The 27013-nt window shown below is 38.4% G+C and overlaps 1 protein-coding gene across 1 annotated transcript; it reads left to right on the top strand.

Moving 5' to 3' along the window:
* Positions 1-568: 568 nt before the first annotated feature.
* LHX8 (LIM homeobox 8) lies at positions 569-27013 on the top strand. The gene is made up of 9 exons (XM_022580893.2): positions 569-776; positions 2757-2843; positions 3242-3403; positions 7237-7358; positions 9412-9632; positions 10147-10250; positions 14835-14930; positions 21403-21586; positions 26811-27013. The coding sequence occupies exons 1-9, from the start codon at positions 696-698 to the stop codon at positions 26885-26887; spliced, it is 1134 nt and encodes a 377-aa protein (XP_022436601.1). The 5' UTR covers positions 569-695; the 3' UTR covers positions 26888-27013.

Genomic DNA, 27013 nt, shown 5'->3' with positions numbered 1-27013 from the left:
CTAGATAAGTCAGCCCCCAGGTTTCCAGGGAGCCGTCTCTGTCCTCAGCTAGACAGGGGAGCTGCTCGTTTCAGGAGAATGACTGAAACATTCAAGTCACCCAGACCTCCGCTTCCCCTTCAGCTTGCTGCAGAAAGAGATGTAACCTGAATCTTTGTTTAGGTTTTGGTTGGGGAGTGAGAATCAAAAAGCCACGGCAAATGCAGAGAGGAGTTTTTTTTTTTTTTAAGTCAGAAGTTAACAGGCCATTCCCAATGTTTTGGTTTTTTGTTTTTTCTTCTTCTTCTTTAATACTAAATCTGGAGTAAGTTGGCTTGTCCTGATAAAGATCTTGACTTGTAGAGAAGGCGGGTGTTTCTTAATGAGGTGAGGCTATTCCTCCAGGAAAAGACTTTTCCCCCCACACCCTCTTCCCTCCCTTCATGTAAGGTTCCACCCTCTGGAAAAACAAAACTCTTTTTTTCCTTTTCCTAGAGGGACAGACCTCAATGAAGTTGGGAAACAATCTTAAGAGCAGTCCATCAGAGTGCTTACGGTCACAGCGGCCTCTTTGGACGAAGACTTGTAGCATTCTTTCTCTTCTCGGTGTCAGCTTTTATTAGTGCGCTGGGGCTGGGGAGGCGGGCCAGATCGGCAGACACGGACAGCCTCTGACCCTCTGGAGTTGGTATGTGATAAGCAGCCCTAGCAGTGCCATGTATTGGAAAAGCGAGCAGATGTTTGTGTGTAAACTAGAAGAAAAGGACGTGCCGGAGCTGGCAGTTCCTCCCGAGAAGGTGAGCAACCCGACGCCTGGCCAGACCAGCTGAATCGCAGTTTCCTGCGAGCTGTTTGCGCTCCTAAATGAGGTTCAGAAATTACCTGTAACGGCCTCATCTTCAAACCTGGCAGGTTTTTTTTTTTTTCTTACGTAGTAACGTTAGTCAGTAATCATTGCCTCCCCTCCCACAAGCTCACTTAACCTGAGCCCATGGAGACCGTAATTTGGGAGACGAAGCCTCAAGCCTAAGGCGCTCTCGGGTACATGTGAGTCGTGCTTTTGTTGTGTTTGCAGTGGTGAAAGGGCGGTGGGGAGAGTGAGTCGGGAGGTCCAGGCGGCTGTGGGGTGGGAAGGAACAGAGGCGCGGCTTCCCGCTCCCAGCCGCCGGCGGATGCTTGCCGGCCCTAAGGAGCTCCACCGGCCGTAGGCGGTCCGCGCTGCCGCGGCCCCACAGCGAAATAGAAGCAGACGTGGCCCCAGGAAGGCCTCTGGATCCTAGGGCTGGCTAGGAAGGCCACTTTACTTTAAAAAACCGAAAGAAGCCAACCCCAGGGCTCTCGAGTCACACCATTCTTCGAGTAGATGGGGGGAACCCTCACCTCACTCTGGAGGCAGGAGCCGCGGCGTATCTCGCGTTTTAGGTTTGAAAATCATCTGCAGCCTGTTTGAGCGCCTCCGCCGGACCCGCACTGGGCACCGCTGACTCTGTCTTCGCGTCGTCGCTGGCGGGGAACACTCGGCGAACTCGGGGCTCTTCTGCCTAAACTCTTTGTGTCTGCGGCGCTGGGTCCCGAGTAGGGAGCGCACCCGAGGGTCCCGGCGGAGAGCCCGAGGGACCGGGGGGCTCTGACAGTATCTCTTCTGGTGCTACCAGAGTGAGGGAAAGAGGGAGGCGAAGAGACAGAAATGCAGAAGTGTGGGCCGTTCGAGTTCCGGGACCCCCCCCGCCCCCCAAGCTAGAGTTTCCGTAAACGAAGGCAGAAAAAGACCAGAGCGGCTGCGTTTTCGTTTAAGAACAAAACTCCTACAAAGGCTTGGAAACACTTGAGTAATGCGCGTTGTTGCTTTAAAACATTTTGACCGAGGTTGGGTGAGTTTTATTTAATGACACAAATTAAATTCAGCTGGATATTTTCCATTATTCGACCCGCTTTTTGCGCTAGCTAAAAATAATCCTCTAGTAGCTCAAATGTTGACTTACCGAGCAATAAGTGGCAATTTACACCTTAAAGAAACGAGTATAAATCACTCGCAGCTCTAATTGCTGTTAAGTTTACGAAAGAGCTGCTGGCTCGGTTTAATCTGAAGCATTTTCATTCAAATTGTCATCGGAACAAACACCAGGCTTCTTAAATCCCGCTGTAATTAGCTTTCAAGTATCCTATTAAACCTCTTCACCTTTCGGGCTATCCAATTCAAAAAGCCCCCTTTTAAAAATATATATGTGTCTTGCTCTTTTAATTGAGGCTATTAAAGAAATCAAGTTCCTACCCTCACCCCCTCCTCAAATCCTCTTTTCTTCTCTCCCACTTCACCCCACCCCCATGCACCCCCTTTAGCCGGGTGATCCGTGCTCCGCTGTGATTGACGTCTAGAAAGAAACTGCTTTGTGCCGGGATGATTGTTATTAACTTGTTACCCCCGGCAGGGGGGCGGGGAACCGACGTGCTACGGTGAGCGCGGGGACCCGGAGCCCCGAGAGCGCGGCAGCGCGCCGGGCGAGCCCTTGGTGCTCCGGTGGCCGCCTAGTCGCGTGCTGAGGCTGCGCCGCCGCCGCCGCCGCCGCCGCCCGCTGCCTGCAAGGGAGCTGCGTCGGCGTCGGCTTGCCAGGCGCGCGCGGGCCCAGGCGCCCAGACGGCTGCACGTGCGGCCCGGAGCGCCGTGGGCCTTCATTAGTCCGCCCCGCGTGCGGAGAAGCTGAAGCTCTGGGCCGCACGTGCCGGCTCTGAACTTCTCGTCTCTGTTCTTCCCCACTTCCCCGCCCTCACCTCCTCAGTGCCAGGGGCTCATGTCGGAGGAGTGCGGGCGGACTGCAGCCCTGGCGGCCGGGAGGACTCGGAAAGGCGCCGGGGAAGAGGGACTGGTGAGTGGGTAGGGACCCGGGTGGCGGCGAGCCGGGCCGTGGGGAGGCAGCCCAAGGACGAAGGGCTGCTGTCCCCGCGCTCCTCCCCGGGCGCAGTTGGCCCCTCGGGGAGCGGGTGGAGAGGAGTTCTGGGGCGGGGGGAGAAGCTGAGCCAGTGTGGCGGGCTGCGCAGGGCCGCCAGGCGCCCCAGGTCCTTGAGGTCAGTGGTCTGCAGCCCCGGCGGGGGCGTGGTGGGAGCATGGACCCGGGGGGAGAGGGCGAGAAGCGGGACCTCAGAAACTGGGGGTGGTTTGGGGTAAGGGAGGGGAGGCTGTGAGGGAGCCCCCGTGGGTCTGTGGGATGGGGAGAGAAGGAGGGGTCTAGAACCGCCTGAGACCGCGCCTCGTGGCTTCCTGCAGGTGAGCCCCGAGGGAGTGGGGGACGAGGACTCGTGCTCCTCCTCGGCCCCACTGTCCCCGTCGTCCTCGCCCCGGTCCATGGCCTCGGGCTCCGTCTGCCCCCCTGGCAAGTGTGTGTGCAACAGCTGCGGCCTGGAGATCGTGGACAAGTACCTTCTCAAGGTAGGGCGGAGCCGCGAGGCCCAGGGGCAGCGGGGTTCCCCGGGAGCTCTGGGAGAAGAGAAAAGTTTACTTTCCCTCTCTTTTCCACTCAAGTTCTCGCTGGAGATTGTAGACTTTCTCAGCACTATGGCCCAGTCAGGGGCAACTCATGCGGTGGGAAAGAGTGGGAGAAGAAATCTTAGAATACCCGCTGTTGCAAAACTGCTTACGTGTGACCCATCCTGGTCTAGACGTGCCGATACCCTGGGTGGATGTGCTGGAGTTAGCCACCTACTTGTAGAGAAACAGAAGTGGGGAAATGCTTACCCATTCTGGAAACAGGGTCCTGCCCGATTATTTTTACTGAGCCTCGGGTTATGGTCCCTCCACCCCCAATAACACCCACACGTCTGCCTGCTTATGAGGACTCCAGGTCTGTATATGTTGATCGATTTCCCCTTTTCAGTGTCTCCTTTGGTGAGAACCACTGTCAAGTGCCTTAAAGGGTCTTTTCTGGATAGATATTTTACAGTCTTATGTTTATTTACACTAACCTGAGGCTTTTCCAGAGTAAATGTTCGTAGTAGCATTTAAATGAAAACCATTTTCAATATCTTCCTCCTCTCATTAAGGTTTAATACTTCAGGGCCACCGAATGATTTTTTTTTGTTAATGTCATCTTCATTGCTTAGTGGAAAAAAATGGAAATTGATGTAAATTTATACAAAACAGAAAGAAAGAAAAATACTTGGGATGAAGTGCTTCAAGTGGTGGTTTGAGAGTTGACTGTCTCGATTTGTTTTACTTCTCTCAAGATATTGTGGGGGAGTTTTGGAGTACAAATTCCGGCAGGCTAGTTACCCATGTCATTGCATGAAGGATCATAGTCCCTTGTGTCTTAATTCTAATACCATGGAATTTCAACTTCAATAGCTTTTTAAAACCACTATTTAAAATAATGATCTCTCCTACACTGACTTAGTAGCAAACCAGTTCACTTTCTATTCTCCTCACCTCCCCCCACCCCAGTTTTTCAAAAGAATTCATTATGGAGAATATGAATTCAAAAAGCAAATTAGTGAGTTTCTTTAAATTTCTCCCTTAACATACAAAGCTGCTTCATCTGGGGAGTTGGAATGATACCCTGTAGATACAACCCAGATAAAGCACCAAAAGGAGTTTTGGTGAAAACGTTTAAAAAGTGACTAATTTACTTAATTGGTGGTTGATTCTTAAAGCTGGCTTTCTCTTTAAATCTGCATTCTTAAGATTCCCATTCCAGTGTTTCCACACCTGAGCCTTTTTGGATATTTAAAAACCATCTTTTGGATCAAAACTAGTTTCTTATTTTCAATGAGCCCTCTCAGTAATTAGCTTAATCTTTAAGAATGTTTCTTGATGGATCTATAATGGATCCACTACATGGCAGAGATGATAAAGAAAAAAGTTATTATAAAGTGACTCAACATATCCTCTGGAATAGATAAAATCATTTTTAGTGTTCATCTTTTATATGTTAACATATGTTTATATGTTATATATGTGTATTGTATAAAATAATGTAAGTTATCTGAAGAGTCTTTTAAAGCTTTCCTTTGTAGTAGGACCAGAGCCCTCTCAATGAAGTCTTCTACATACAGTCTTAGTCCACCCCTTTTTGTACATATTAGTATATGTACAGGAAAACTAGCTGCTGCTTATTATATAGGAAACTAGTTCTAACAAAAGTTTGACACTTTATGATTAAAAACTGAGTTCTTAACTTTTTTGCCCCCATTTTGTGTGCTTATTCTTCCAGATAAGTTTGAATTCAATTTGAGTCACTGGTGAAAAAATAATTGTTAGACCTAATAGAATATTTGAGGGTATAACTGTTTAATATAGAAAAACACCATATTGTGAGGCAAGTTAAATGGAGTTAGAACAAAACACATGAGAGGAGTTAGATGCATCTGTTGCCCCATCTAATACTTCAGTGTCCTGTCATTTGAGTGATTTTTTTCTGGCTTGGTCCTATATATGTATACATACAGAGATTGGATCAATGTAGCCATCAGGAAAGGTTTATAGTCGCCAGAATTTTCTCTGTTCACCTTACTTTCATCTCTGGAAAAGAAATGGAAGATGAAGGAGATTTTTTTTTTTTAAGTAAACTTTGACGAAAGGTGGCAAACCAGGCGTTACATCTGGCTTTAGGGAACTAGAGAATGGCCATGACTCTTGCCCTGAAGCCTGCATCTAGCCTTGCTTAAAAAAAAAAAAAAAAAAAAAAAAAAGAGCCTGGATAACATCAAAATGCAGAAGGCCTTAAACAGCGGAATACTAAAGGAAACCTGTATTTCTACACTTTAACTTAATTGGGCCTGTTTGAGGAAAAAAATAGAAAGAAAATGCATCTCTAATTAATAGGACAGCATTCACCATTGTTAATTTTTTTTATTTCGATTTCCTCAGATTTTTTTCCCTATTGTTTCCTGTTGCTATTTTCCCTGTTTTCTTGCATGGTAAGCATGTAGTTCTTTTATAGCAAGACCAAAACTTAAAATTTCACTAAAATGATACTCTCATTAGTGCTTTGGAAAGAGACACATAACTGTAATTAGAAGCCAGTGAAACTTTCTTCAGCTTCGAAGGACCCTTTATATTTCATATCACAGAAAAATATGTTGAACAGTAACGTTAATATGATAGAATCATTGGACAAGATAGTCTTTATTATGAAATAGTTTAGCAAAAGCTGTATTTCACAATTTTCCATTTTTCCAATTTCCTAATTCTTATATTAGGCATTAGATCCATTTGTAGAGTATAACTGGTGTTTTTGCATCATTGCCGTTGTTTTAAATGAAATTTAATTAAGCATAAGCCTAGTTCTTGTGTCCATTTAACAAGAGCAAAATTTAGGAGGCTGCATTACAGGCAAATTGAATTCAATACACATCTTCGTTTTTGAAGGCTAAAGATGTGCCGCTTATACTATGATAGCAACAGTTTAAGGTAAGGCTATTTATGATTTGTCCCCTGATTTGACAATGTTTCATGCTCCTATATAGAATATAAAGTGCTGTGATTTATTAAATTAAATCAAAGCATTTAATGTCTTACTTCCTGAAGTATAAATGGCAAATAGTTGGGTACCTTTTTAGAACTGCTTATAATAGATTTATTTTTTTCCTCTAGTAACCAAATCATTAAAGTAGGGTTACCAATGCTTTTTGTTTTGATTATTTAATGTTAGACAGGAGCCAGGGCTTTGGCCATTTCAACATTTAAATCTACCTTAGGAATTTCTGTTTTGTAAGTAAAATGGATTGCCTGGCTTCTTTACACGGGTAAGTATTTCTTACAAAGCTTCTTTTCCATTTTCTTTCTCACTTTAACTAAAAAGTAGATTGAGAAGGGATGTGGCTTGAATTCTTTAGCTACCATGTTTCATGGTGGGAAGAATTTGGTTAAGGAAAAAAATATAAAACCAGTATGTAGGACTTTAAAGTGGCCAAAATTTTCTCTGTGTTCATATACATTCGATAACAAAACAAAACAAAAACAAAACAAAAAAACCTGAATAGACACTCAATTAAAAAAAAAACCTGAATTTTTCAAAAGTATATTTTAAAAATTAAACACAAAGTGTATAACATGCTACTGTGATTTTTCTGGTTGAGGTCTAAAAGAGAATATATCTAGATGCGTATTTGTGTAAATGACACCTCTTAGATAGAAACATTCAGAGCATGTGTTAAAATATTAAGAGGCCAGCTTTTAAAATTGCCTGATACAGAAAACCAATGAAGGATACTCTTAAGTGTGTGGTATTAGAATGGCTTCTCATCCTAACCCCTTCTTCTTCACAGGTGAATGACCTGTGCTGGCACGTTCGGTGTCTCTCCTGTAGTGTCTGCAGGACCTCCTTAGGAAGGCATACCAGCTGTTATATTAAAGACAAAGACATTTTCTGCAAACTTGATTATTTCAGGTACACCGAAACTTTTTTTTTTAGTAAGTAGATACTCCAAGAAGGTATTACACAAAGAGAATTTTGTAAATAGCCTTTCTTGTCCGGTTTTATTTACTGAAGCCCACTTTTTCTTATACAATGGATTTCAAAATGAGAATGCTTCATATTTTTGAGGTATAATTTGTATTAAAACAAATAAAATTAGCATGCTTATGTGTTTTAGGAACTCAGTATACAAAAATTAATTTTAAATAATTATTTCCACTTTGGTGAATGAAAGTTTTAGGTATTAAAAACAGGGAACTTCTTTGCTGTGCAGAGATACAAAGTATGAAATATAAGATGACTTATTATAACAAAGCCCTTTGTTCAGGGGGAGTAGCAAGACAAAAATGAAGTAATTATGGGGGAAAAAAATCAAGGTTTTGTTGTGCTTTTTCCAGTTTACTATAGAATGACCCCTCGGAATATACCTATAAAATGCCAGCAGTTTGGAAACTGATTAAACCATATTATTCAGAAGTGACCATTCCAGTCTCGGAAATACACCAAGTCTAATTACGTATTCTGCCTAAAAATCCTGTTTCTTTTGTCTGTTCTTTGATCTTTGCTTTGTGAGACTGTATTTGCCTAGGATATTAAATGTAACATTTTCTCCACATGGTCTCTTTATAATAGTTTAAATGTAAAGTTTCTTCTAAGATAGCTATCCACTAAGAATTAAATTCTATCTCAAAATTGAAATCATCCTTAAGCATGACTTTTGAAAATTATCACATTTTTTCCCTATTTGCATTTCCAAATGAAGAATGTTCATTGTGAAATTGGGAAGTTAATAGTACATACTGAAGTGTGTAATACTAATTATGTTATTTATACTCAATTTCAAAAACTGATTTAAGAGAGTTTAGTGATTGATTTGAATAAAATTGCTAGGTAATTTAAAGCACTTCATGAAATCCAGAGTCCTTTATTTTATAAAGTCATAGAATTTCATAATTACCCAAAACATATATTTCTCAGGTTTGGTCTCTGTTTCCTCAAAAACAGTAGCAGTTTGCCTCCTCTTTCACTTAGGATATGCTAATCTTAATTTTTTTTTATTTTTTGGTAATTTAAAGCCCCTTGAAATGTTTGGTTTCAGAGACTTATTGAAAGCCTAGTTCTTCAGGATTATTTTTATACTTCATATTTTATTATATTCTGAAATTTATTTTTATGATACAGTTTTTCAGATTAACTTAAAAACTGGCAATACCTCTATACTTATCTAGTTTAATGTGGATATGCCAGGTTATGACTGCAGTTGTGGCAGGAGATATGACAGAGAGTGTCTGGTCACTAGGACTGAGAGAAAAAAGAAATCTTTACATCTGGCATTTTGTTAAGATTAACTTGCATTTAGTGTCCAGATATGTGTCTAAAAGTTTTAGGTAATATCTCCCCTTCTCTTGTGGATGGTATTGCAACAGTTTGTTCACCAAAGGAAACATTTCTGAGTTTTCCTTCACTGAGGTTTCTGAGGTTTCCTCACACCAGAGTGAACAATTTCTGTTCTATTCATTCTTTGATAATATCAATTTAAAATTTTTTAACTTTAAAAAAATATTTAGAGCATTTTCTAATTATCTCAACTTGGTTTTAAGACGTCATTATTTATATCTTCAATGGTATGCTTTTGTATTTTTAGGTTTCAGTCTCGAGTGTGTGTGTGTGTGTGTGTGTGTGTGTTATGTTGAGTCTCTAGGTAATTTATAAATGCACTGATATTTGTTACAAGAAGGATACTGAAACTCCTATGTCATTTATTTTAAAAGAAAAAAATCCTTTTCTCCTTTAGAGTAACAATGAGAAGGTTTTGTTTTATAAACAGGTTTGAATTATGATCCCATCTCAAGTCTCGATTGTGTACCATATGACTTTTAAAAAATAATTGATTCCTGTTTCCTTTTCAAAAGATTTAAATACTTGGGTTAATCCAATGAGTAAATAATGTGTTAATTTAATCTTAGACTGATGAATATCTCACCAAGCATTAAAATCTTCACCTCCCACCCTTCTATTTATGTAGAAGGTATGGAACTCGCTGCTCTCGCTGTGGGAGGCACATCCATTCTACTGACTGGGTCCGGAGGGCCAAGGGGAATGTCTATCACTTGGCCTGCTTTGCCTGCTTTTCTTGCAAAAGGCAACTTTCCACAGGAGAGGAGTTTGCTTTGGTGGAAGAGAAAGTCCTCTGCAGAGTGCATTATGACTGCATGCTGGATAATTTAAAAAGAGAAGTGGAAAATGGTAAATATATACTTAAAATACTTTTGAATCTTTTGGGACAGTGAACACAGGGACAATAACGATTTTTCCTAAGGTCGTCTTAAAGCATTACTTTGTGCAGTGTAATTGTGGTGAAACTCATTAAGCCCTCTACTGTTAGTGATGGTCTCCATCTGTTTATTTACAAGAAAAGCCATGGCATATGTATTCGCCTTTTGCCATATTCTCAGGAAGCAGCCTTGAGTTTAGGGTTCTGTTTTGCTTTTTGTAACCATTTGTTTCCTTGTATTTGCCTTTGTAAGGATGAGCCTTAGATGTGCACTTCCAAACTGGTACACTTTTGACTAAATATACAAGCCTACAGATGGAATATTGTTTCCACAGTATGTTTCTAGTATGTTCTAAAACTTAAGGGATTTGGCAAACTAGATGTATACAGTTTCATACCAAGCCAAGAGATGCAAGAAACCTATTATTGTATGATTGTTCATACAACAACCTATTATTGTATGAATGGTGTGTTTTTTAAATGCAGGTAATGGGATTAGTGTCGAAGGTGCCCTCCTCACAGAGCAAGATGTCAATCATCCAAAACCAGCAAAAAGAGCTCGAACAAGCTTTACAGCAGATCAGCTCCAGGTAGACATGACAATGAATTTATGAGTTTTTGAAGCCCTTCCCCACCTAAAAAAAATACCAAAAACCACCAAACCCAAACTAACAAAGCCAAACAAAAAATAATCTCTATGGTGTCTTAAAACATTTTTGTTTTCAAAAAGGTTAGCCTGTGCTTTTTGTGAAAACTAACTTGTTAGATGTATGAAAACATTGCCCTAAATATTGTTTATCAATATTTTGAGAGTCATGATGTGATATGAACTCATCATTCAAGTTCGTCTCCCTGGGGTCTGTTAGCATTTACATCAAAGTGGAAACAAAATGTTGATCTGTTCTGACTTCCTGATAAAAATTACTTTAACCCAGGCATTTCCATTACTACATGTAATTGTGCTAGAAGATAAAATATTTGGGGACTCTTAACAGAAAGAGACGCTCAGTGTGTAGGTCTGTGGGACACTAATGTGTTCATCTTTTTAACAAACCACATTGAGTCTTTTAATGGACAAGATTGTACATTTTCTGAGTAGGAAAGAATTGTAAACGCTTTACCATAAATAGGAGTCTACCGATTGACTCCAATCAAGTAGACCCTTCTTGTTTTTAAAGAGGGTAGAGGGAGTAATTCTATAATTTGATGCTAAAGGTTCATTATGTTCCCTGAAAAGGGAGGAATTGTTTTCAACTTAGTTGCCCTTAATATAATTGTCATAAGTTCTGTTTATACAGATTGTCTTGAAAGTAATGAAATAATTACTCCTTGCTTTATATTTAAGTCTACGCATACAATGATTCTTTCTGGCATTTTTTTTCAGATAAAGAAATCACATTTTCTAAAAGATTAATGTGACTGAAATATTTGTTTTATGTTAAGGAGAGGTAACATCTGTAAAGCACCTACCATGTATGGCTGGGTGCTTTACACATAGTATCCATCTTAGCTCAGACTTGTAAGGATATTTATACAATGTTAAGAAATGAAGGTAATATTTTGAAAACTCACTTATAGTATTCTAATACTGGGCAGTATTTAAGATGAATGCAGTAAAAGAGAGGATTTTTATTTTGAGAATGATTAAGAAAGAAGCCTTGATATGACACAAATATTCCAAGGGAACTTAATGGCATTGGAAGCAATCTAGCATTAAAATCTAGATCTATTCTAAAAAATTTCCAAAAGATTGTTTTTGATTTCTTAATTTAGGCATAGACTGCATGGTCAGTAAGTAGGAAATGAAAGATAAGGCAGTTGAAAGAGATATCTGTTTGAACCTTGCTTTTCTGGGTGCCTCATTTGGTTGTAATGAAGATCACGTAAAGCCCCAGGTTAGGAGATATGAATAGCTGTGGGAGATCTGACAGCAAAATACCCAGTAGTTAAAAGGTGTCTGAGTTAAAATATAATCTCTAATATAAATATGTTCTGTTTATAAAGGGGGCTGTTTCCATGAAAGCCTGGCTATAACTTTAATAATCATAAGGTTGATAGCTTTAGTTTGATATAAAAATTTATTAGTAAAAGGATAACTGAAAATTTGAAACCACTTTAGGTAGATATACAATCTCATATAGGAAGATAGAGGCACTAATTAAATAGAAAGGGAATAATATTTGTGGAGGTCTTTGTATACCAAGTCTTATGCCAGACATTTTCTCTACATTATCTTCTTTTATCTCTTACAATTCCTTGATATAGGTAGCCTCATCCAAGAAGTGTAGGTACTCCCCCAGAGCAGACCACCAAGGGAATGGCAGAGAAGAGATTTGGACCCTGCTCCCCAAACCTCTGGTCTTTTCATTTTGCTTGGCTTCCCAGGAGACCATGAGTAGAACTGTGCCTTAACAAAGCTCCACTTAATGGCAGTGGCAGCTAAAACAAGAGTGAGATTCTGAATCTTGTAGATAGCCTTATAGTTTTAAATTGCAAATGTGCATAAGCTATTTAAGCCATGCATTATTATATGAAAATGTGATCTGAATCATGTTTTAAAAATTTATATCAAAATCATAGGTTTTTTAAAATGAAAGCAGAAATTATATACTTTCAAAGCATGTTCTCATTTATTCAGTATTTATTAGCATCTATCTGTGCCAGGAATGGCTGAAACAAATGAGACACAATCCTTGTCCTCAAGTGTTCTTTGTAGCTTAGGAATCTAGGATAAGTTGAATCATATTTTGCCAGAACCTCTAATAAATCAGGCAGTGTACCTCATTGTCAAATTGTCCTACTTTTCAGACAGCTGAATATATTTAGTGCTTGAATTTAGCAAAACAATAAAATATAGGTGATCAGTAAGTCAAGACTATTCATAGACTACCTGGTTTGGACTTATACGACTTAAAATGAGAGGAACAAACAAATTTCCCAAATTCTTCTTTAGAAGCTTATGGGAAGAAAAAGTAGTTTGACTTTCAGAATAGAGTGCTATTTTGTGTTAGCAAAAATATTTCAAATATTGTCTCATTTGTATAAATTGTATTTTAAAAGTTCTGGCAATACTATGGTTTGCTTATTGTAATTGGAAGTATTTGCTCAATGATTATTAATGTTAAACATGCCAGGGTTAGCACCTACTTTAATCTGCTTTCAGATCAAGTTGGTCAGCTGCTACTATGCAGACTCCTCACATTTCTGGTAGACATTCTGGCCTTAAAATGATGTGTCTACAAAGGCTTGCTCCTTGACCATGTTAAAAGAGCTCAGAAAAGGAATAGGGTGGGTTTTGGCATCATTAGTGACCAGAGAGTAATGAAACCAAGTTAAAATTAAAAGGGTTCTTTTGTGAGACTAAACACTGATGAACACATCTTACTTTTCCTTTAGCATATTCTAGCTTTAAACCATCAGTGTTGATTTAAGTTTTCCTTTATTCCTTAATGAGAAATTGCTTTAGTAAATGTAATTTACTTCCATTATTAAACTTGTGAATTTGAAATGCATTTGTGAAAAGCATGCTGTTTTTGTTTTATAAATTATCAATAATGGCCTTACAAACAAATCTTCAAATATCTGTTCAGCTTTTCTGCTTGAAAAATTAAAAAACAAAGACATAATTAATTTGTTCATTCTTTTTTCTCTTTGGGATGTTACATGCTCAACTACGTATAAACACAACTCTATTTGTACATGAAAATATTAAAGTTAACACATTTGGAGTAGGAGAGGAGGAAAGAAGTGAGCTGGACGAGATTATAAACTTTTAGGCTGATTCTGCCCATTTTTTAAAGAAAAAATACATGTGCTGTTTACAGCGAGTGTGTGGACAAGTGTAGTTGGATAGGAAGCCAGGAATACCTTATTCTGGAAGAGTCACTATCAGCGAGAACTTAACTGAAAAAAATTATATAATTTGTAAACTTCATGAGGTTTCCTGGAACAACATCGGTCTTTTTCTCCACGCTATCTTCAGATTTTCCTCACATTGTCGAGGTTCATTCCATCACAAAGTCTTCACTGAGTGACAGGAAGGGGGATTAACTCCTGCGGATATGAAGAATAAGACAGTCCCTTTGCCCTCAAGAAACTCACTACCTGCTGTGGAGAGCTCGACTTGCTCACACACTAGTTAGCTACCCAGTGACAAGTGCAGTGGCAAAACATAGTATTATATGAGGAGCATAGTGGAGAATGCAGTTAATCTTGCCTCCTGGAAATGGGGTCGAGGTCAGCAGGACTTAAGGTCATTAGGTAGATTACCCCCATCACATGCACAATCATGTTGGGTGCCAGACTCCCCTTTCTCATTCTTATAATACTTTCTTTATATTTTATAATACTTCCCTCTATTGACTTTTAAGTAATAAAATTCAAATATCCCACTTGATTTCCATGATTTCCTTTTCTGAAAGAATCCAAAGCCCTTGGCGTGTGCTTTTATTCTGGTACTCCTCCCTCCCCCCACCCCCACTCCTCACCTCTCACTTTAGCTTGTATTGTTGCTAATTATTGGCATGCGTATATCTTCTCCTAGGAAGTTGAGACCAGAATCACTTGGGAGCTTTTCCATCTATAAATGTTTAGATCTCAGGAAATTCTTATTCAATGGGCTGATGGGTGTCTCTTTTTAAGATCCCAGATGTTCCTTTGCATAGAGCAAGTGCTCAAAACAATTAATGATGGAGTCATTACAATTAAGTGGAATCCATCTGTTGCACTGTCTACTTTTGCAGACTGATAAAAATTGTGGTAGGGGCCTTGAACCTGTTTTGCTCAGTAGAGGCTGAAGATTCAAAAAATATTCTTTTAAGTTTTTTAATGCTAGCAATTTTTAACAAAACGGAAAAAATAGTAAAGAGACTTATACTATTATGCATTTGTGGGTTGTCAGAATGGAAGAAAAGATGAGCTTATTTTTAACAGCATAGTTGAGACAAGTTTTTATGTTGAAATAGATATTTTTTAAGATTTCAACATAGCAACTTGTGCATAAATGTACACAATATGCATTCTTTTTTATACATACTTCCCCATATTGATTTTCAAGTAATAAAATGCAAGTATCCCATTTTCTTGTGCATGTCTTATCTCTCCTGTCATCAAAATGCTTAAGATTGAGCTTCTTATTTTTAGCTATTTACTACCTACACTTTTTTAAAAAACAGGTTATGCAAGCACAATTTGCTCAGGACAACAACCCAGATGCACAGACCCTCCAGAAACTGGCAGAAAGGACAGGCTTGAGCAGACGTGTGATACAGGTGATTATTTTAAAGGTTAATCAAGAGATGTTAAAAGTTCTAGGTCTTTTTTTTCCCCCTTTTGGTATCTGGTTTATTTCACTTAGCATAATGTTCATCCAGGTTGTAACATGTATCAGTACTTCATTCCTTTTTATGGTTGGATAATATTCCAGTGTATGTACCACATTTTATTTGTCCATGGATGAATATTTGGGTCGTTTCCACTTTTTGGCTATTATGAATAATGCTGCTATACATATCAGCACACAAGTATCTGTTTGAACGCTTGCTTTCAGTTCCTTTAGATATATACCTAGGAATGGAATTGCTGGATCATATGGTAATTCTGTGTTTAGCTTTTTTTTTAATAGATCTTTATTGGAGTATAATTACTTCACAATACTGTGTTAGTTTCTGTTGCACAACAAAGCGAATCAGCCATATGCATACACATGTCCCCATATCCCTTCCCTCTTGAGCCTCCCTTCCATCCTCCCTATCCCACCCGTCTAGGTGGTCACAAAGCACCGAGCCAATCTCCCTGTGCTATGCGGCTGCTTCCCACCAGCTAACTATTTTACATTCGATAGTGTATGTATGTCGATGCTACTCTCACTTCACCCCAGCTTCGCCCTGCCACCCCACGTCCTCAAGTCCATTCTCTATGTCTACATCTTTATTCCTGCCCTGCAACTAGGTTTATCAGTACCATTTTTTTTTTTAAGATTCCATATATGCGTGTTAGCATAATGAAACAACAGACAAAGGATTAATCTCCAAAGTATACAAACAGCTCACGGAGCTCAATATCAAAAAAACAAACAATCCAGTTATTCTAGGTCTTTAATAGTGTAAATTGTTGTGGGGGGGTTTGTTTTGTTTTTTGTTGTTGTCATTGTTTTGTTTTGTGAAGAAATGTGAAAGCATTAGCTTGCCATTTTAGGTCTCTTCACACTCGAATCAATTTTTTTTAAACCTGATAATTAGCCTGCTTGGTCTAGGCTTCCATTTGTTGACCATTCATTCATTGCTCAGAGCAACCCTAAGGATCCTCAGGCTAAAAAGACAGCTGTGGTTCCAAGCTAGATCTGGTTTTGAGGCCAGAATTTTTTTCTACTTTTCTATTATTGTGTATGTGAGTGAGTGGGGGAGGGGTGGGCAAGAGGTGGGATATCTATGGCCTTTGTTAAAGATCCTGGTAGAGGGAGTGATGTAAACAAAACTAGGGAAGGACGAGTTAGAGCAAATCTGTTGACAGATAAGATTTATGTTTGCAAATTGTGGGGGATGGAATTATTGGAGCTGAACTTGGAGAGGCTGTACATGTAGAGTTCTCTTCTGAGCAGGAAGAGATTTTACGTGATTTTAGGAAAAAGGGCCTGGTGACAGTACGTGGGAAGAATTAGAGTTGGGAGAGGCTGCATAGAAATTGACACATTAGGTGTGATGCCCAGCAAAATAGTAATTTTTTTGAAAACAGATTTAACTGAGGTAGTGGCCTAGAATTCATCCGAAAACATTTTATTGACTGAACACTGATGGCAGGTACTGGATGCTAGAGAGACAAGAAAAGGACCTGGATACTGTAATGGGGAAGCAGAGAGACATCAAAGATGACTCTTAAATTTGAAGTCAAAGTATCCATGGGAATGGTGCTATTGACAGAAATATTATAGGTGTTTTTAAAAACGGGTTTGGTAGTTGGAAGGGAGATGTGATAATCAGCTGTGATAGCTGTGATAATCAGATAGTGAAGGTAGCAGTTGAGCACATAAACAGGTATTTTAAGGATGAACAGGACTCAAACAGAGAGATCCAGTCCCCTGAAATTGGGTAAGATCCTTTCAAAAGATATCACGGACAATAAAAAGGGAAGAACGGACTTTATGGAGAGAGCTGTTTGAATTGGGCCATTACAGTCAGAATCAAGGAATGAATCTGGTATAGAAGCATCATGGAGGGCCAAGGAGTTAGGTGGGTTCAAGATGGAAGTGGTCAACTGTGTCAAGATTTTCTACTACCTTCAGATCAGGGAAGTGGAAAATAATTTTAAATAATATTTAAGGTTAAAAAAGGTGTAAAGAATTAATAATGCTAGTGACTGTAACTATCGAGATGAAGTTCAGTGGGGAGAAAAAAGGTTAAGTCCAACACTGCACAATTAATGTTTTACTTCTTAAATTGGGTGATTGGTAAACAGGTATTTATTCTTTAGTTTATTAAGCCTGAAGTATTTCATAATTAAAAAATCATTTATACCAAGAAGTCAGTGGGAAAGACCTGATGATATTGTATCTTCTCCAAAGACCTAGATTCCCAGTGGATTTGGTTGAGTGCAGTGTAATGAGGCTCTCTTAAGAGGCAAGTCCCATGACCTCAGTATTTTTCAAATGTCCAGGGTATTGTGTTTGTTTCAGAGTGCCAAATTTTAGAAAGGGACTAACAGGGAACCAATGTGAAAAGAGTGCTCCCTTTACAGGAAGGTTAAGGTCATGAAAGTCTAGAAATTATGTGCTGGTATTAACAGCAACAGGGATATTTATCTGGAAAAAAGATCCAGAGATGGTAAGGGAAGGGATATAGACAGTATAAACAGAATAGGTGTCTTTAAACGTATGTGAAAGGCTGTCCCACAGGCAGCGGGATCGGGTGTCTGCAAGGGAATGTAGGAAAGAAACAGATTTCACTCACTATCAAGAATTTTCTCAGTATGTAAGTCTACAAAAATGGCATAGGCTACCATCGAGGTAGTGAGTCCCTGTACCTGGAAGTGAAGCTTCCTTTGTTGAGGTAGTTCAAACTTAATGGTCCGAGGGGTCCTTGTAATCTAAGACTCTATACGTTCAATGACAGTGACTGCTGTAGCTAAGTCAGATTCATGATTATTATGTTTTAGATTATTTTGAAGTTGGAAGGAAAGGAAAACGGAGGGTTTTCTGAGAGCTTTTCTTATTATTTGAAGAAATAAGGACCGCAGACAGACATCTGTCGTGTAATTTCCAGGTGTTTAGGTCACCAGTATTATGAGCAAGTTAACTTCATTTCAAGCACTAGAACTTGGAGAATATGCTGTTGGATGGTGGCTTTTAATATGTGAGGATTGAATTTAAATATTTTTGATAAGATGGCAAAGGAAGGAGTACTAGCAATTCAAATATATAGTCCGTCACAGTATTTTTGAAGGATTAATTACAGTGATCTCAAATAGTAGTCATAACCTCTTCGCTTAGCCTACTTCCTAGCATTGGGCACACTTTAGAAAAGTTAAAGAAAAGAGATTTGATTACTAGGCCTTGATTCTAATATGCAAACTAGGCTACCCAAAGATTAGGTACAAGTAATGTTCTTATACAGGGTGTAAGTACAGGTCTCACCTTTACTAGCTAAAGTCTGCGTAGTGAGACATTATAACAGAACAGATCGTCATTGAGCTGAAATCACAGAGTAAAGATGGATGATTTTACTTTTCACTCTGCATTCAGATACAATCACTGTTCACATACCCTTTCAGAGAGGTGAATTATGAATTGTGTATCTTACAGAAACATGATAAAACATTGCTATTTCTTCCAGTCAGTGTGCTCGAAGTTCTCTTTCCATATTAAGATCTACATCATTTTTATTGCTACACATATTGAGCATAGCACAATTTATTTAGTTTATTTCCAATTTTTTGCTATCATAAAAATGCTGTAGTGAACAACGTTGTGTGTATACCTTGCACGTTTGTTCGGTAGTGTCCGTAGGATAAATTTCTAAAAGTGGGACTGTTGAGTCAAAAGATAAAACATTTTTGGGCCTTTGACTGATAGTACAAAAATAGCCTTGCAGAAGGTTCATAACCAATTTATTCTACCAGGACCTATGTGTGAAATTTCCCTTTCCCCAATGCACGTAAATCCTAAAAACTGTCATTCTTTTACATCCTTTCCAATTTGGCAGTCAGAAAATATCATTGTTTTCATGTATATTTCTTTTATTGTCAGTAAACCTTAACATGTGTGCTTATTTTGAAAATAAAATTTGTATTTTTTAGTGCTCTTTTCTATTGGGTTATTTCTTTTCCCTTTATCGTACTGATGTTTATTGTTTATCATAGTTAAACTTTCATAGTTCATCAGTTTCCCTGTCACTTATTTTTTCCACATAGAAATTTTACATGGTTTTGTATTCAAATCTCTTAATATTTTTTTCTCATAGCTTTGGCTCCACCTAGAGAGTATATCAACGTTGGCTTTTGTTTCCTTAAACATTTATGGTCGCAATTATTTACACCTAAACCCTAATTTATCTGGAATTGACTTTTGGTTACATGTTGTAAAGTAGGGATTTTTCTGTTTCTTTTCTCCCAAACTATTAGCCGGCTTCCTCTAAATATTATGCCAATACTGATTTCCCAATAATTTAAAATTCCATCTTTTTCATACATTAAATTCTCGTATTTGACTCTTTGGGTTTTCTGAGAGATTCATCTTATGCATTAGTCTTTTCTTTTGCAGAATGTCTACATGGCCTGCTTTCAGCTTATGTATTTTACAATTTAGAACTCAAATTTTTTAAAAGAGTATGTTGCTCATAAGAAATTTTAGAGGTTAGAGGTTTGAAAGCAGAAGGAGGAAATTTTAAGTCAGTGAGGAGAGTCAAAGGGACTGCATTTTATTCCTGAAGCTAGGTAGCCCTCATGTCAGAAGTTGTTTTCTGATGTCTGGAATCTTCAACTATATTTTGCTGTGCAAGTTACATGACACTTTGTGTTTTCAAACCTCTCCCTGCTTAATTACCTGTTGATCTTTCCAAGGAGCTATTTGAATTAGCATTAAGGTAGTCATTCTGCTGTTTATGTCATGCTTTCTTCATCTTTATTTACAAAGTCTGAGATTTTTAAAAATAACTGAACAGTTTCCATCCAATATATAATTTATTGGAGACATAAGATACTTTGAAGACACTCTGGGAATCACAGCACCATGTGTTTTAGGTTATATGTAGTCCTCTGGGGTGCTTGTCTTCCGGGCACTGTCAGGGGAAAAGGCAGGTGGCAGCAGTTCCTGCTTACAAGTTGGAGAATATGTGAGTGTGTCTTCTTGGCTGGGTGGGTGACAGCAGTGGCACCTGTTAAGGAGCCTGTGGAGGAACTGTGACTGAAGACTTTGGGTAAAGCCTCTGTATAGGTACCTAAGAGTCTAACTAACGCTCCAGAAGATGGGGGAGAAGGCTGTGACTTCTCACTCCTTTTCCTTGATACATGCCTAACCTTGTTCCTGAAATATACCTCAGGTGCTACCGCTCAGCCACGTGCTCAGACACCATTGTATTATTGGTTTCTGTTCCTTTGGTTTTAACCCCTTGAGTTTATACTTTGCAGACTTCTGTTTGTGAGTCCCAAGGACAAGGTGTGCCTTTTGATATCAGGGCAGCTTTTTCACATAAATCTTTTTTGCAGCTTCCTTCTGTTCCACATTATTTAGCCCTGATTCCCTAGTGCCATCAAGTACCTACCTACCAGCCCTAGGTAGAGACTTATGCCCCTAGCCTTCTCCCCTGATCCCCAAATGTTCTTACCCTAATTTCCTTAATGTTTTTATCCCTCCACTTCTCTGTCTTCTTATGACAGAATTGTTCTGAGTGATAGCAAATAAATACTATAATATTTTAATAGAGAAACACTCTGTAGACAAGTTTTATCTAAGAGCAGGGAGTTCAAATGCATGTAGCTTAGATACTGGAAGCATTCTGGGCAGTCTAGCCTTACTTACCCTGACCTGCACATAAAACTCTGCTTACCCAGAATATGCTTCCTTTATTTCTGTGATAGAGTGGACAACAGGCTGGTTAGCTCTTTACATTCGGTGAACTGTTTCACCAGTGGATGTGTTTGTTATTTTATTCTGCTTAAATAGCACTAGTTGTTTCTTATTATAAGCCTAACCTTAACCTGCTTCTTAGAGAATAGCCTATGTATTTACTAAGAGAAATTGAACTCAGCAGGTTAGAGTGTGACTGGAATAACTGAATCAAGAGGTTTGTAGAAAGCTTAAAGCCCTCAGTAGGGATTTTAGTCATTTGAAAAAAGATTTAAAATAAGTCCAGCAGGTGTCTGAGAATACATTTAGTAGTGCATTTTTTAAAGTTTTCTGATGAAAGGGCTTTTTCTGTTTTCCTGTTTGTCCTAAATGCCAGTAGTAAAACCAAGGAAACTTTTCTGGAATTTTGAATCCCTTACCCCATTTTTATTTTGGAAGATGCTGGCTTAGTATAGAATCAGTTTTTAAGTAAATCAACAAATAATTATTATTTGGGCAAAGAAAATGACCATTGATAACTGTGCAAAATTGTTTCTCTTGTGTCTACGGAATTCTTTTTTAGAAAGCTTATTTAGATTTATGCTGCACTTATATGGTAGAGTGAGGTTGCATTCCTTGGTAAACTGAACTGGTAATGTACTCAACTGATGATGTGACATAGCTACATTGCTTTTCTCCTCCCTCAGGTGTGGTTTCAGAACTGTAGAGCACGCCACAAGAAACACGTCAGTCCTAATCACTCCTCCTCTGCCCCAGTCACAGCAGTCCCGCCCTCCAGGCTGTCTCCACCCATGTTAGAAGAAATGGCTTATTCTGCCTATGTGCCCCAAGATGGGACAATGTTAACTGCGCTGCATAGTTATATGGATGGTAGGTATCCTAATATTTAACAGCTGCCTCCCAAGCAATCAATTTCTGGTACCTTCTAATAGTATATTATTGATATACTATTCACATTTTTAACTATTACCTCAGTAGGAGCTGAAAAATATTGTCGGGGGTGGGTGTAGTAGGGAGAACTACCCAACATTCTTATTTCGGTGACTGCCTTTTAAGGGACAAGTTTAACACTCACCTTACGGCTAAAATACAAATATTGATAATGACTCATAGTGCTTGATTTTAACTTAGGAAAAACATTCTTTTTGTTTTCTCCTGATAACTATTTAAATAATTTATTTTCCTATGGTCAGAGAAAGTATTCACACTCAGATTTTTAGATTGGGGTTTACTGAGTTTTGTTAAAGAAACTTTTTTATTGAAGCAAAACATACATATAGAAAAGTGCACACATAAGTATTCAGCTTGATGAATTAATAAAATGAACATATCCATGTAAGTACTACCCAGATGAAGTAGTAAAACGCAGTTAGCACCCTGGAAGCCTCTCTTATGTCCCCTCCCAATCATTATCCTCTTCCTCCAAAGTAATATTGTGTTGACCTCTAAAGTCATGTTCTAGGTTTGCCTGTTTTTGAGCTTTATATGAATCGAACCATGCAGAATGTATTCTTGTGTCTCACTTCCTTCAACTACAGTGTTTGTGAGATTCATCTGTATTGTTGCAAGAATCAGTGATTTGTTTGTTTTCATTGTTATACAGAATTCCACTGTAGGAATATACCACAATCCACTTTAGGGTTGATAGACATTTGCGTTATTTCCAGTTATGCATATGCTGCGATGGACCTTATTGTACATGTCTTTTGGTGCCCATTAATTCACAGTTTGATTTGATATGTACCTGGGAGTAGAACATAGGGTCCTGGCTACACATATGTTCAATTTTAGTTGATTCTGCCAAAAAGTTTCCAATAGTGGTTGAACCAGTTTACACTGAGACCAGCGGCACATGAGAGTTCAAGGTGCTTCACATCCTGGCTAACACTTGGTATGGTGTGACTTCTTAATTTAGCCAATTTAGTTGTGTAGTGTTATCTCATTATTTTCATTTGCTTTTCCCTCATCACTGATGAGACTGAGCGTTTTTTTATTGGGCATTTGTATATTCTTTTTGTGAAGAGCTTATTCATGTCTTTTGCTTGTTGGTCTGTTGGCTTGTCTGTTCTGTTTTTTCCTTCATTTGTTCTAGTTTTGGCTATATATTGAATATAAATAAGTTTTTTGATGATTGTATGTGTTGCAGATATCTCCTATTCAGTGGTTTGCTTTGTCTCCTCTCTTAAGAGTAGGTTTTATTGAGCACAGGTTCCTAATTTTAATGTAGTTCATTTCATCAGTTTTTTTCCTTCATGGGGAGTGCTTTTCTTGTGACCTGTTCAAGAAATTGTTCCTACTCAAAGATAATGAGATATTTCTCCTATGTTATCTTCTAGAAATTTTGTTAAATTTGTTTTACCTTTGACATTTAGATTTACAGTCCATCTACAATTGAATTTTGTATGTGGTGTAAAATAAGGAGCAAAGTTTTTGTTATGCTTATGAAAGTACCAATTTCTCAGCGGCTTTGCTGTGCCACACTTATCATAAATCAAGTGTCCATATAATTTATGTGTCAATTTCTGTACCCTCTGTTGTGTTTTATTGGTCTATTTATTTTTATATCAATACCTAATTGTTTTAATAATGCTAGGCCTATATTCTTGATATCCAGTAGTACAACCTTGTCCTACTTTGTTGTTCATTTGTATTGCCATAAATTTTTCCACCAAAAAAGAGAAAACAATTGAGATTTTGATATCTATTAGATCCATCTGTAGGAAACTGCTATCTTAATAATATTGTCTTCCATACCATGATCTTAGTCTGTCTTTCTATTTATTTAGGTCATCTTCAAATGCTCTCTTATATTCTAGAGTTTTCTGTTTAGTAATCTTGCACATGTTTTGTTAGATTTATTCTTAAGTTTTTGTTTTGATGCAGTTGTAAATGGTTTTTCCTCTGTATGTGGAAATCTAGGTTGGCAGCTGTTTTCTTTCAGCACTTTGGCAGTATGAGTTACATTGTCTTCTCGCTTCCATTGTTTCTGTTGTTTAGAATATAGATAGTTAATTAACTTGATACCACTTATTGTTGAAGTCAGCTGCTGGTCTTATTCTTGCTCCTTTAAAAGTGAATCTCTTTTTTTCCCCAGCTTTTCTCTTTATGTTTGGTTTTCAGTTTTAGTATAGTGTGCCTAAATATGCTTCTTGAATAGCATAGTTTGATGTATTTCACTATGCAAAAGGATCAGATTTTGTCTCTTCAAGTATGGTTTCTACCCTTATTGAAAAAGTCCATATTTTCCAGCATTTTGACCGTCCATGTTCCAGTCTAGATATTCTTCTGAACTATCTTCCAGTTCACTAATTCTCTCTCTGTCTAGGCTGTAAAACTCATCCACTGAGTTCTTAATTTCAGTTATTGTGTTTTCAATTTTTAGAATTTCCATTTCATTCTTTTATATAGTTTCCACTTCTGTGCCAGAATTATCTATCTTATCGCTTTATTCCTTAACAAAATTGTTATATTAATTATAGTTACACTTAAGGACATATCTGACAACTCCAGTATTTTGTGGGTCTGTTCTATTGTTTTTTCCTCTTTGTTTTCATTCAAGTCATGTCTTATTTGCCTTGTTGTTTTTTTGTTGCACTTCAGATGTTAGGTATGAAAACTATAAATAATTTGAGGCTCTGGTTAATATCTTCCACCAGAGAGGATTTAGTTTTGCCTTTGGCAGCCGGTTAGGTCAGAGGGAGATCAACTTAATCCAATCAGGCATCAGTCCTCACAAGGGCTGGTGTATTTCGGGGTCACTACTCCTTGGAACTAGCCTTTTGGGATCCCCCCCAAAAGCTTACATTTTGTTTTGTTTTGTGTCTGTCATTTTTTTTAGAATTTTTGAATTTTATTTTATTTATTTTTTTATACAGCGGGTTCTTATTAGTCATCCATTTTATACACATCAGTGTATACATATCAATCCCAATCTCCCAATTCATCACACCCCCACCCCCACCCCCTGCTCCTTTCCCTCGTTGGTGTCCATACATTTGTTCTCTACATCTGTGTCTCAATTTCTGCCCTGCAAACCGGTCATCTGTACCGTTTTTCTAGGTTCCACATATATGTGTTAATATGCGATATTTGTTTTCCTCTTTCTGACTTACTTCACTCTGTATGACAGTCTCTAGATCCATCCACGTCTCTACAAATGACCCAATTTCATTCCTTTTGACGGCTGAGTAGTATTCCATTGTACATATGTACCACATCTTTATCCATTTGTCTGTCAATGGGCATTTAGGTTGCTTCCATGACCTGGCTATTGTAAATAGTGCTGCAGTGAATATTGGGGTGCATGTGTCTTTTTAAATTATGGTTTTCTCTGGGTATATGCCCAGTAGTGGGATTGCTGGGCCATATGGTAATTCTTTTTTTAGTTTTTTAAGGAACCTCCATACTGTTCTCCATAGTGGCTGTGTCAATTTACATTCCCACCAACAGTGCAAGAGGGTTCCCTTTTCTCCACACCCTCTCCAGCATTTGTTGTTTGTTGATTTTCAGATGATGCCCATTCTAACTGGTGTGAGGTGATACCTCATTGTAGTTTTCATTTGCATTTCTCTAATAATTAGTGTTGTTGAGCAGCTTTTCATGTGCTTCTTGGCCATCTGTATGTCTTGTTTGGAGAAATGTCTATTTAGGTCTTCTGCCCATTTTTGGATTGGGTTGTTTGTTTTTTTAATATTGAGCTGCATGAGCTGTTTATATATTTTGGAGATTAATCCTTTGTCCGTTGATTTGTTTGCAAATATTTTCTCCCATTCTGAGGGTTGTCTTTTGGTCTTGTTTATGGTTTCCTTTGCTGCGCAAAAGCTTTTAAGTTTCATTAGGTCCCATTTGTTTATTTTTGTTTTTATTCCCATTACTCCAGGAGGTGGATCAAAAAAGATCTTGCTGTGATTTATATCAAAGAGTGTTCTTCCTATGTTTTCCTCTAAGAGTTTTATAGTGTCCGGTCTTACATTTAGGTCTCTAATCCATTTTGAGTTTATTTTTGTGTATGGTGTTAGGGAGTGTTCTAATTTCATTCTTTTACATGTAGCTGTCCGGTTTTCCCAGCACCACTTATTGAAGAGATTGTCTTTTCTCCATTGTATATCCAATCAGGCATCAGTCCTCACAAGGACTGGTGTATTTCGGGGTCACTACTCCTTGGAACTAGCTTTTTGGGATCCCCAGAAAAGCTTACATTTTGTTTTGTTTTGTGTCTGTCATTTTTAACGAGGGCTTCTCTTCAGTGATCCCTGATCTTTCATATTTATTCCCCACCACCCAAAGTCTAGCTCCTGAAAACTTTGCTAAATGTCTCAGCCTCTCACACTCCTTTTCTTTTAAAATTGTTACCAAACTTGAGGAAATGTAGCCTCATTTTATTTCTCTCCTTCTCTGGGACTTGACTTTGCAAGTTCTCACTACCTGGGTATCTTTCCAACAGATGCCTTCAAATAGATTTCTAAAAATTTTGTCCAGCTTTCTTAATTGCTCTTAGAAGGACATTTGGTTTGAAGCAACATAGTTCTTACTGAGAGTGGAAAGTTCATTTTAAGGTTTGATTAAAGAAAAAATCAGAGCCTGTACCACTGATGCATTTACCTACACTAGGATTAAAGTTGTGTGTGTTCACATGAATGACTATAGTGTTGCCCAAGTCAAATGTGTTTTGATGTATGTTTAGGGACGAGGCAGCTCAGCATTCATAAATGAGAATTTGGGGCAGGGGTCACCCTATAGAGGCACCTTCGTATGAAAGCTAGCAACGTCTATGCAGGCAAAGCTCACATGTTTCTAGCTGCAGGGTAAAGTGCAGTGAATGGGGTATGGATGGAGGACAGTAAAGTGGCAAAAGCTTGTGACCCCAAGTAAAGATTTTGTGGTAAACCATTCCTGGATTCTCATTTAATACTATACTCACTGTGCTGAATAAGCTAATGCTCCTGCTGAGGTCAGTGGAATGAGTGTAGCTTGGTGCCCTCAGCTATAAAATCAGTAGTGAGAGAACATTGCCTCGGATTGCTTTTTGTTTGTTTTTTAAATCAGTTTTATTTACCCTACAAAACTGATCCACAAATTTCTTTCTATTTTGTAGCTCATTCACCAACAACCCTTGGACTCCAGCCCTTGTTACCCCATTCAATGACACAACTGCCAATAAGTCATACCTAATTCCTTTTTTCAGGGATAGAAATGATTAAGGATATAAACTTGTCATTTATTATGTATAAAATACCATTGAAAATATATTAATGTTAATTTTTTATTTAACATCCAAAGCATTTCCAACATCACTTT

This window comes from Delphinapterus leucas, chromosome 1 (genome assembly GCF_059928025.1).
Source record: "Delphinapterus leucas isolate spDelLeu-1000000601 "Yukka" chromosome 1, BTC_Dleu_Yukka2, whole genome shotgun sequence".
In the NCBI taxonomy this organism is placed as follows: domain Eukaryota; kingdom Metazoa; phylum Chordata; class Mammalia; order Artiodactyla; family Monodontidae; genus Delphinapterus; species Delphinapterus leucas.
Note: the sequence above shows the minus strand (reverse complement) of the source record. Positions and strands in the feature narration are given on the sequence as shown.

Bases quoted from the DNA above. Each gene is read 5' to 3' on its own strand.
- LHX8 (XM_022580893.2), top strand. From the start codon at position 696: ATGTATTGGAAAAGCGAGCAGATGTTTGTGTGTAAACTAGAAGAAAAG. The intron at 3,404-7,236 runs GTAGGGCGGAGC...TCTTCTTCACAG, and splicing joins TGGACAAGTACCTTCTCAAG to GTGAATGACCTGTGCTGGCA. The intron at 14,931-21,402 runs GTGATTATTTTA...CTCCTCCCTCAG, and splicing joins TGAGCAGACGTGTGATACAG to GTGTGGTTTCAGAACTGTAG.